This window comes from Leptonychotes weddellii, chromosome 8 (genome assembly GCF_054177405.1).
Source record: "Leptonychotes weddellii isolate Sample4059 chromosome 8, ASM5417740v2, whole genome shotgun sequence".
NCBI classification, from domain to species: domain Eukaryota; kingdom Metazoa; phylum Chordata; class Mammalia; order Carnivora; family Phocidae; genus Leptonychotes; species Leptonychotes weddellii.
The window spans coordinates 5964426-5976178 of record NC_138376.1 but is presented as its reverse complement, the minus strand read 5'-3'; the positions used below and the strand labels follow the sequence as shown (position 1 = coordinate 5976178).

The window sequence follows — 11753 nt, the reverse complement described above, 5'->3', positions numbered from 1 at the left end:
AAAAAAAAAAAAGATATAGAACGCTATAGGTATCGGGGCACCTGGCTGGCTCAGTCGGTGAAGCATGCAACTCTTGATCTTGGGGTTGTAAGTTTGAGCCCCATGTTGGGTGTAGAGATTACTTAAAAATAAAATCTTAAAAAAAGAAATAAATAAAAAATAAAAGGATATCAAAGGAACTTAACAGTCTTGCCTTTGAGGAAGGGAACAGGGTCAGGAGTGGGGGGAAAGATCTGCTTTCCTCATAAGGGCATTTGCACTGTTTGAATTTCCATGTGAATTTCCATGTTTATTGTGTAAAGGAAAGTTCTTAAAAATTATGAAGTAAGTAAAACGCTACGTTTATCATAGAGTAAGAGCATCAGTTTAATGAAACTGTTCAAATATTCTTACTTGGCGGTTTTTCACAATCATTTTGTAAAGCAGTTGTAGGCATGGATTTGAGTAGGTGTATTTACTGACTGGGATCCTGGAAAAGTTACTTAGGTGCTCTAAACCTTCATCTTTTCCTGTAGGATAGGAAATAATAGTAACAACTCTCTTCTGGGAATGTCGTGAAAATGAGATAGCGTAATGAAATGGAAAGCAATTAACGGTGCGTGACACGTTGTACGTACTCAGAGGTTCCTTGTGTTCTAGCTAATGCTAGCAGGCTAGCTCTTTCAGGACACTGGGTTGCAAATGGTGGTGATCTAACTCAGTTTTCTTGTACCAAGAAAGGGAATTTGTTGGTTCACACAAATGGAAGTCTTGGGTAGACCTGCCTTTGGGCGTGGCTCTATCTAGTACCTCCCTTGAAGGCCCTGGGACTCAGTCTCTCTCCAGCTTTTTCCTTCCACGTTGGTTCACTTCCCAGGTAGCTCCAGGCTTATGTCCTACTAGCTCCTAGTGAAAAGAACCCACCATTTCTAACCAAAGTCCCAGCACTGGCTGATTCTCCTGCCTTGGTCATAGGCCCATTAGCCAAGGGACTGGAATACACAGATTGGAGGGCCCAGATTACAGTCCACTCCTTTGAACCCTTGATGGGAAGGGCCAGCCTAAGAGGTTGAGCAATGGCAGGCTTTTTGCTTATCAGGCTTAGAGACAAAGAAACCATCTGAACCAAGAACTGGGGAGAAGTTTCTTCCCCAAAGGGAAAAATAGGGGCCAGGCAGGCAGAAACTGTGGATGTTTCCCCCTCACAGCCTCCTGCTTGGCTGCCTGACAGTTATTCCTATTATTTTTATATATACATTTTCAGAAATTTAACAGTCCAACTGTTTCATTACAGAGGCACGTCATCTTAGTTTGGGCTGAGGTCCTAAAATTAGTGTGTGGTTCCTTTGTAAGAAAAGCTACCCTTGATAATACCTGGGCAGTGTGGAATGATCTACATAGCATCGCTCCTGTCTAACCTTTACTCTTATTTAGAACCAAATAGCTGGGCCTTCTGCTGAGCACCAGATAGATGAGTTGCTTTACTGGTCGGGGCCCTGTGATGTGAAGGTCTGTTTGTAAACAGAGTAACTCACAGTTCGGGGAGATGGTCACACTAAGAGCCAACAAAAGAGACTTCCATCTGCCCTGGTGTAAGCAGAGACCACCTGTCCTGTTTAAAACCTCCCATATAGTTCTTTGGGTTTTTTTTTAACCAAGCGTGCGTGCTTGCCTTTGTTAAGGTGAGCATTGAAGTGATGCTGCTCCGTCGGAGACCAGAATTGTTTGGCCCTTTCCCAAAAGAGAGTCCAGTTACTGTGCCCGTCCTCAGGTCTGGGAGCTACAAGTAGTTAAGTACTGTGTGTTTCTCTCAAATCCATTCAGCCCCTGCCACTGCACAATGGAGGGAGGCTCACGGGATAGCCCACCAGAAATGTCCACTGGGAGAAGGGAAATGACACAGGGATCGCCTCCCAAAGCACGTTGTGTCTCCTGCACAAGAATAAATTCCAGGCCCTGGGAGACTTGGTGGGGACGTGACTGTGCAGCCGATAGGCCTGCCTCGATTCCTACCCTCCAGGAGGATTTGCGGGGCTGACCTTCCTCCGCAGCTCATTTCTTCTTGGTGTAGACGTATTGGCTTGGTGATTGATTCCCTTAGAAGCTGCTATCATAGACCTTTGTTTTCTGGACTTAAGGAATCTCTGGCAGTAGAATTGCCTTTAAGATTTCTTAGATTTTCTATCTAGTATTTAGATTGGATCAACTATCCAAAGTCACACAACCTGCCTAGTCCTGGTCCTTGAAGTTAGATCTCCGTTTCTTGGCAACAGATCTCTGGGAATTTCCCCAGCCTACAGCTTATGGCTTCCATAGGCCTTTGCCTCAAAGCAATTTGGAACAATAGCCTGGATGGGGAGACAAAAGTAACATGCCCCCAGCGTTGGCCAGTGGGTGGTTCTTTCTTGTGAGTGTCCAGGGAGAGTATACAGACTTCCCGACCTAGAGGCCCAAGAGTCCTAGATCCCCAGCTCTTTTCCCATTTGGCTTCCTTCTGGGGACCTTCGCGTGGAGGGGCTACAGCTCTGTATCTCTTGGATTGCTTTCGATGGAAAGAAAAGGCCTCCATAGCAAAGCTGTCCCCCTCTCGACTTTCAGGCAAGCCTCAAATGAAGCTTATCAGCAGTAATTTCCTGAAGACCCCACGAAGTGACCCACTCACTCTGCCACTCTTGAACGAGGCTTGCCAGCTCCCCATTGCACCAAGGCTCAGCTTGACTCAGCCCGTTCCACAAGCTGTCACTTGCAACACCACACTTCCATTTCCCTAACTCAAAGAGCTTTAAGCAAAAAGGAGATGTTATGGGCTGATGCAACGGAGAAATCTGGGGCGAAGACCAACCGTTGCCCCCAGCGTATGACCTGATTCAGAGTTTTGAAGGACAGCCTCAGACCCTCTCTCTCCTTTTCTCCACTCCACTTGCCCCTGTGGACCCTCCATTCTCGGATGGCTTCTGGCTAACATCAGCCTTCCTCGGAAGGCACAACGCCTTCTTTGCTGTAGCTCCAGAAAAATCCCTGGGGTTGGCCTTTGTTTACCCCCCTTTGGTCATATGCCGCTCACCACAGCCACTGTGAGGGAGGGGGAGGATGGAACAAAAGATCAGCCAGGCCCAGGTCACCTAGGGGCACAGTGCACTTGGGCTAGCACCGGGGATGAGTGCTCCCCAAAAACAATCAGGGAGCTTTTGCCTCATGAAGAGGGAATGTTTGCCAGGCCAACTAAAACAACAGGCTCACACAAGGATTTGACAGAATATTTGGGAGGGGAAAATGAAGTTAAGAAAGTTGCCAAATGTCATTCCTAGGCCTTTAGAGTGAAGTTCAGCCCAGCATTGCCCAACAGAAAGATCACGTGTGCCAGAAATTTAAGCCACATGGTAAAAAAAAAAATATATATATATATATATATGTATATATATATATATATAAAAAAGGAAACAGGTAAAATAAGAATTTTAATACTACCTGATTTAATCACATTTCATAAAGGCAAAATAGTATCATTTTAACATGTAATCTGTGTAAAAAGTATTGGTGAGATCCTTTACCCTTTTCTGTGCTGAGTTTTCAACCTCCGGTGTGTATTTTATACTTCGAGCACATGTTGATTCAGATGAGCCACATGTGGCTAAAGGGGCTTCTGGAGTGAACAGAGCAAGATTCGCTGATAACTTTTTATAGAGAAGCTGCATGTCTGTCATCAGCTGATAAGTTATTCCTTCTGTTTCTGTGTCATGAGGGGTTACCATGAAATTGTGCATCTCCTCATTGGAAGAATGTGCCCTCAGATGAGCCTGAAGATACATGGCCATGCGGGGTGTCTAGTTGGGTGCCATTCCTGTCTGAACACCCATCCCAGCATACAGTTAGTTAGTACACAACAATTACTTAGTTATCTGTCTCCTCTCGTGGACTCTATGCACTAGGGAGGCAGACAGTCTTACCCATCTTGCTTTACCTCTGTTCCCTAAGCCCAGTCCATAGAAACTAAGTGAATATTTTTTAAGTAAAATTAAATTAAATGAAAAACTTGGATGAAGGGGCACCTGGGTAGCTCAGTCGGTTAAGCGTCCAACTCTTGATTTCGGCTCAGGTCGTGATCTCAGGGTCCGTGAGATCGAGCCCCGAGTTGGGCTCTGCGCTGGGCGTGGAGCCTCCTTAAGATTCTCTCCCTCTGCCCCTCTCCCCCTCTAAAAAAAAAAAACTTGGATGAAGACTTCTCATTTGCCAGGTTTGATGACAAAAATGGAGACAGTGATACTAGTTGAAGCCCAAGATTGAGCATTTACAATATTTGTTGTTCTGATGAATGACCATTTGCGGTCTGTGACTAGCTGCGTTGCTGTTTAATCACTCTTTCGTTGAATATAAATATGTAGAGAGTGAGAGTGATTGAATACCTACGGAAAGCCAGGCTCTATGCCAAGCACTAGGTATACAAAGATAAATGGGAAACAGTCCCTGCCTTAAAGGAAATGAGAAACAGATAAGTGTTATCGTGCATGTAAACACACAGTGTTTGGGGGAGCACAAGGGAAGAGGTCCAACCCAGATCAGAGATGAAGGTAGGCGGCAAAGTGTCACAAGGGAAAAGCGAATTTACGTTCCATGATGCCTGCTGTGGTCTGACTGTCTCACCCACGCCTGGCACATATGTCGAATCAATGAAGGAGTAAACAATGTGGCCCCCGGGCCTGATCCTGCAGGACAGTGGATGGGTCCGTCTGAGCCTAGACGGGTAATCTGTGGCAGGTGAAGAGAGTCTCCTTGCCAGCCCAGCCCCCGGAGCCAGCATCTGACCGGAGGGCATGACAGGGGCCCCGAGTGAGGCAGAGCAGAGGTGCCGGGAGTTGGCATGTGCCCGCAGCATTTGGCAGGGCCGGCCCCCAAACAGCCCCACGGCTTGTGACCGCCCGCGTGGCCAGTGATGACCGATCGTCCTTTCACGTTGCAGGCAAAGCGACGGCTGGAGCTAGGAGAAAGCGGTCATCAGTACCTCTCGGATGGCTTAAAAACCCCCAAGGGCAAAGGAAGAGCCGCCCTGCGGAGTCCAGATAGTCCAAAAAGTAAGGATCCCTTCCATCTCGTGTTCTCCCCGGTGTGGGCTTCCCCCCTTTCAAAGCTTGTGGCTGAGGGGATGCCAAGGTGTGGATAATTGTGGCCGTTGTGTCCTTTTCATCTCTTTCTGTTCCTAGCCAGAAAATAAACACAGTGTCTGCAGACACCCCACAAAGGGTGTAGAGTCCCTTCGGTGCCTGGATACTCACTCGGGGGGAGGCCTCTTAAAATGTGCGCAGTGTCCTTTTTCACCCGGCGTACAAGCTCTCTGGCACCATTCTGTCATCAAACTTAATTTTAACTTCCCCTAATGGACATTACTTTTGAGACCGGGCTAACTGCTCATAGAACCGTGCCAGAGTCGGTCAGGTCTACACCGGCCTCAATCTCTAGCTCCGCCTAAGGCAGTGTCCACATTGACTGAAACCCCTACACTGCAGTTCGTTTTCCTTCCCACCTTTTGTTTCTTTGGGGAGAGAGAGAAAAGTAGGTTGGAAACAGCGAAATAGTCCTTTATGTCTCTGGCATTTAACATAGACGCTAAATTAAACTTTGTTCGCCCCTTTTGTGGAGTTTACGGATCAGGCCGTCCACAAACCCTGTGTGATGCACACCCGCACGACAGAATAAATACGATATTGAATGAGGACATAACATGTAAGAGGGACGGGGCGAGTCGATGGAAAGACTGTTTAGGTATTCTTCATCCAAATGAAGCATTCCCTGAAAAGCTGTGACTAAGTCACAGACACACACAGACCGTGGAGCCTGCAAAGCGAGTTATGAGGGGTCTGTCTGAGCCCCCGTCATGAAATGCAGGAGAGATTCGCAGCCCCGGCCCCATCGGGTTGGGCTCCCCACGTGCTGGTCCTCGGAGACCGTAGCACGTTTTCATTCATTCAACAGATAACGTTGAGCACCTACGATGTGTGGGATACCTCACTAGACTCAGGGAGGAGGGTGAGGCAAAGTAGAAGCTACTGAGAAATTCACAGCAAAAAGCTTTCATCAAACAGGAATTTGTACTGTCCCTTCCTTTTCTAATAAAGCCACTTCATAGCTTTCTGTAACTTACCGAGAACAACAACAGCGGCTTTGCTTGGACACTAATACTTGGGCTGCAACGGGAAAGAGGGCTTGCCTACCTGCAAAGAAACCCTTCATTTCTTTACCTTTCCCCCTATCCCCCCACCTGCTCGGCTTTTGTTTTTCTTTAAGCTCCAAAATCTCCCTCAGAAAAAACACGGTATGACACATCACTTGGTCTGCTCACCAAGAAGTTCATTCAGCTCCTGAGCCAGTCCCCTGACGGGGTCTTGGATTTGAACAAGGCAGCGGAGGTGCTGAAGGTGCAAAAGAGGAGAATCTACGACATCACCAACGTGCTGGAAGGCATCCACCTCATTAAGAAGAAGTCGAAAAACAACGTGCAGTGGATGTGAGTACGAGCCACCACCCCCAGCCCCAGATTTCACGATCACGCCCTCACTCCACTTCCGTGGTCTCCTCCCCGCTGCCCCTCGACTCCTTAGCCCAAAGTTCAAAGTCTCTTTACCCTCTAGATGCTGTCAGAGACATTTGATTAGCCTCAGGCAAGGAGATCCCGGGATTTCGGCAGAGGGGGGGCCTGCAGATGTCAAGTAGGATGCCGTTCATCTGCAGCCGTGAGGCCGTGTGTGTGATCTAAAGGATGCGGGCACGTGTCTTTGGCTTGTCTCTAACAGGGCTTTGGAAATGAACTCTGGCTGTGTATGAACACATCGTGTAGGTGCCCCATCACCACGTATCTTCATCCGTGGCTCTGACGGCAGGTCAGCTCGCTTTCTGGGTAAATGGAGGCGAGACTTAGAGACCTCAGTTCCTCATGGAAGGCAGGGATGATAACACATGTCACCCGTCCACCCACACGTGTGATTCAGTGTGTGGTTAATCTCGTTCGTGAATTGCGGACGGAGCATCCCAACAGCCAGTATTTTAGAAGGGACGATGAAAGTGTTGTGGGAAGGAACAAGTGTGTTATAGGGTGGCTCTGAAAACAGACTCCCTCAAACATGAGATGAGTGCAGATAACTTTTTGTACTTTTGGGGAATTTTGTGACGATTCAGGGACCCATTTAGGCCTGTGGTTTCGAGAAACCTGTTGGGTATTGGTCTTTGTTCTTGCACACAGCACACACATCTGTTCCCTTAAACTTTTCTGTTTCGGTGGTTGGTAGAAGACCCTCAGAAAGTGCCTAGGTCTTTTGTGCCTCCCGAATGATATTTCGTTGAATTTTGAACCACTCCTCATCTTTTCTTTCACATTTTTCTATCTTTCCATGTCTCTCTATCCTTTTTTATTCCCCCTCTTTCTTTCTCTTTCCTCCCGGGAGGCATGTGACAGGCAGGAACGCCTCCTTTCGCCCTTTGAATTTGAGCCTTCTGAAAAAACAGCCCTCCTCTGAAGGAAAGAAACCTGAAAATAACAGTGTAGGAGTTTTTTCGGGGTTCCCTCCCACACACTTAAATTTCTGTGGTGTGAAAGGTGAAGGACCATGTGGACAAAAAATATATACAAATGTATAAATGTTCTGATTTTAACACTTGGCTAACAAGCAGTGTGACCTCCTGTGTCAAGAGGGGACATGTTACTCAGAAGGACCATTTCTTACTGCCCCTCCCTTGCACCCTCGCCCCCTTGGCCCCCCGAGCAGCCACGAAGAGTCTGTGTTTGGGTTTCTAGGGGCTGCAGTCTGTCTGAGGATGGGGGCATGCTGGCCCAGTGTCAAGGCCTGTCCAAGGAAGTGACCGAGCTCAGCCAGGAGGAGAAGAAATTAGATGAACTGATCCAAAGCTGCACCCTGGACCTCAAACTGCTAACCGAAGATTCAGAGAATCAAAGATATCCTTTGTGCTCCTGTTCCTTGGGGGTTAGTGCCTTCTAGAACACACCCAGCGTTCACACGCTGACGCTTACACACAGGTAGAATTTTACTCGGGTTAATGCGTGTCATTCACGTGTGGTTGGGGACATGCGGATACACGCAGTGCGTAAGGAAGCACTATTCTAAGATAGGTAAGGTGTCAGCGTTAATATTCATGACATCATCCAGCAGCTCCCTCTCTATCTCCCCAGATTTTTGGTGGGCGTTCGCTGTCACTGTTGGGGTTCTCACATTCTATTTTCTTTTCATCAGATATTGGAGCAATTGGAATTTGTTGAATCTGTCTGAGCTATAGCTGAAGGAGTGAAGAGTCTAGAAAAATCATTCTGTAACCTCTACCGTGCGTTATTGCTGATGCACAACACCAGAAACTGATTTCCAAAGCACCCCCTCCCCGCCCCCCACCCGGCCCAGGCCTGAGACATCTCAGTCTATCCATTCATTTACAGACATTGGTCCTTGGAAGTAAAAATTTTTAAAAGCCAGTTCTTGTCAACTGGCTGACAATCTTTTGGCCATCACAGGAAAACTCACTGTTCATCATCTCACTCCCAAAAAAAAGGGAGAAAGAGGACTTCATTGTGTTGACAAGAAGATCTTGCAATGTTCTCAGTTACGTGTAGAAGACAAAGCCAGTATTTTAAGACATCCCATCTCTAATTTGTGTTCCCCACTTCTGATTGTTCCACATTACCTTTTATGTCTGATAGACTTCCCCTTGGAGGGTATGGGGACATTCATTTCCCAATTCAGGCAGTTTTTTGAAACTGCGATTTCTCATTTTCTATTGACCACAGGATTGATCTTGTCCGCTGATGGTTAGTGAGGTGGAGAAGAGGTGTGGTGATTTGAACCTCCAGTGGCAGCCAGAGTGGGTTTACAGGGGAAGAAACAAGAATAGCTCTAGTCGGGCTGTTTCATTCACTCTTTAGCTGGGAGCCCCATGGAGGACGATTGGCAGCTCTCTGGAACATGCAGCTTACAGCAGAGTCGCTGACATTAGCTTTCTCTAGGACCTTTGTTGTGGAAACTGGAAGCTTCCTTGCGGGGAGCTGCTAACCCAAAAAAGCAAATTCAGGAGGGAGCCACGGTGGAAGTACTTTAAAGTTTGGAAGATTAGAAAATGTGTTTGCACAATTTTTTTCAATTCGCCATTCACTTCCGAATGTGGTACAGCTTGTTCACAAATGTGTTGAAATTTTCCTTCCTGCAGCACGTTGAGTAACTGTAGATGAGTTTTTATTTTAATAAGTTCTTGTCACGTAGCTTTTTGACAGTGGGCTGTGGGGTAAGTACCTGGTTATCACTTTCCCCGTGTTCTCAGTAAAAACTTGTCAGAACTGTCAAGTCTCGTATGAAGGCAACAGTTGGCTTCCTTGATGCGATACATGGTGACCTAAGACCCGGACTCTTGCATGAGCTGTCCTGTCAAGCTCAGCACTGAATTAGCTCTTGTCTCAACCATTAAGATGTAAAGAAGATAGTCTGCGGTAGATGCCCCTAAAAGTATATACATATTTGGGGTGGATGTGCTTTGTTTTCTGCACAGTAGGTTCATAGCTTCCTTCAATTTCTAATTAAAAGCCACTGTTCTAAGAGACATCATTTCCTCCTGACTCTCTAAACCCTATTTCTGTATTAAACGTGTTAGATCACAGACTCTATTTGCTAATATTATATTACCTTCAGAAAGGCCTTCATTGAGTCAGGTGATTTGCTGTTTTAGCCTAGGCATTTTTTGTGGGCTAACATAAAAAACGCAACAGGCTAAAGACATTGTACATTAATTATGTTACCCCATGTCCCTTATAGAAGAGAGCTACGTGACTCTTAGAGCTATGTGAGCTCTTTTAGTGCCAAGTAAAAACTCGTCTCTCCAGGCAAGCTTGCATGAATACTTTTTATCATGTAATAAGTACCATATTCTTTCATGATATCCTCTTAGATTCAGCTGCCAGGGCACTTAAAAGAATTGCTCAGTCCTCAGAAGTCATGACCAAGGGTACTGAAATACTCTTTCACTCTTTTCCCGCTACAGTATTTCTCAAATTGATTCAGGTTGCAGAGCACTTGGAAGCTGCGTTCCCTCCTTGTGAACACTGAGATATTGATAGTAATATCATACAAAGGATAATTTTTCTAACAGAGAAATAATGACTCTCTTATCGGTAGGCAGTATACAATCACAACCAGCCCAGGTGCCCTTAAGAAAACCAGCTGTCTGCCTGACCCATCTTCTGAGTTAGTTCTTCCACCGATATATGTTTGCTACTCACACGTTCATGTGCGCGTCTACTGACATTTGCTAATGGTCAAGCAGCAGATAGAAGTTACTGGAGTTCCAAAAAATATATGAGCAATAGAGCTTACATTTTTTTTTCTTCTGTAAATTGGGGTCTGCCATCATTCAATTTGAGTGACAGAACACTTGACCAAAGTTCACAGAATGTCCATGCTCCAGAGGAACTGGGCTAGAACCTGACCAAACTGGGTTTTGGTTTTCTTTTGATAGTTTAACTATTCTGTTTCTGTGTTTAACATTTTAAATTGCCATGGACTTTTTTAGAAATGGGTAGGAGAACGCCGTGCATTTGTCTTATTATTTAGAATATCAACCAGAAAAGAAGATTCACGAGAGATCCCATATATTTAAAGATCGAGACAGAGAGACCAGTATATTCTTACAAGTCATAAAATACTTGAAAATTTTTCCATGCATCTGTTCTGTCAATCTTCTAATGGTTACATTCCTTAACACTCACTACGTTAGCTTACGTTACATATCAAGATATTCGAAAAATTAGTGGCCTTAAAGACCAAACTGTTATAGTTGTCAAAGCCCCTCCAGAAACAAGACTTGAAGTGCCTGACCCAATAGAGGTAAGGAGATAATGTCTTTGTTCACCTGCAGAGATCTTTTTGGAATGCCTGAAGTTAAAGAATCATTGACGTGTGGTCGAAGCATGTATCCTCCTTAACACTCAATGGTTCTTTCCCATCCATTTTACTTAACCTGAACTTCAAAAACATTTCAACAGTTCAATACGTATTGAGTGTCCCAAAAGTCTAATTTTAACATCATGGGGCATTGAACTCAGGGTATGGTGCCCTGTCCCTCTGATACTTTTTCTTGCTCATAATTTGGTATCTGGCGGTTCTGATTGATTTGAACCGTTGGGGAATTTTATGTTGATTGCCCTAGATATGATCCCCACTAGGAATAGAGACATAAATGTTTTAGAGTATCTCCCTAACTTTAAAAAAAAAAAAGAAAGTATCTCCCTAACTTATCTTAGCACACTTTAAGAATTTATCTTTTGGAACGTGTTTACTTTTAAGAAATCACATATGACTTTGGCTGAATTGGTAGACTAGAATATTATAAGAAAGGAGGGCACATATTTTTGTGATTGGTTTCCGACAATCTTTGCAAATATAGGTCTGGACCATAACTATAAGATAAAGAAATGTAGCAAAAAGGAAATGCATAGGAAATAAAAAGTGAGATTTGCAAGCTCCCATCTAGGGTAGAGTTCTCACCTAAATTATAATAATAGCTCTATGACCCAGATGAAGAAGAATTTTAGATGTTAGTGTGCTGCATTCTCTTACTAAACTCTGCTCCTAGCACTTAAGAATACTATTCATCCAGTGGTTATTAAAGTTCACATAAAAACGCCCCACCATAAAGGGATAGCAACATGGAAATACTGTATTTAGAACACTTAAAGGACCTTTTCATAGTTTGCATAGAAGGAATATATTTAAAGAACACAGACCCCTCCTCTC

At 45.1% G+C, this 11753-nt stretch overlaps 1 protein-coding gene across 1 annotated transcript in view; it reads left to right on the top strand.

Annotated features, from left to right (window-relative positions):
* E2F3 (E2F transcription factor 3) overlaps positions 1 to 11753 on the top strand; it is a 59609-nt gene that overhangs the window by 42921 nt on the left and 4935 nt on the right. The window contains exons 2-6 of the mRNA XM_081827614.1: positions 4937 to 5048; positions 6259 to 6478; positions 7763 to 7921; positions 10730 to 10844; positions 11593 to 11605. Of these exons, the coding sequence (XP_081683740.1) occupies positions 4937 to 5048; positions 6259 to 6478; positions 7763 to 7921; positions 10730 to 10844; positions 11593 to 11605 (619 nt within the window). The remainder of the gene's footprint in view (positions 1 to 4936; positions 5049 to 6258; positions 6479 to 7762; positions 7922 to 10729; positions 10845 to 11592; positions 11606 to 11753) is intronic.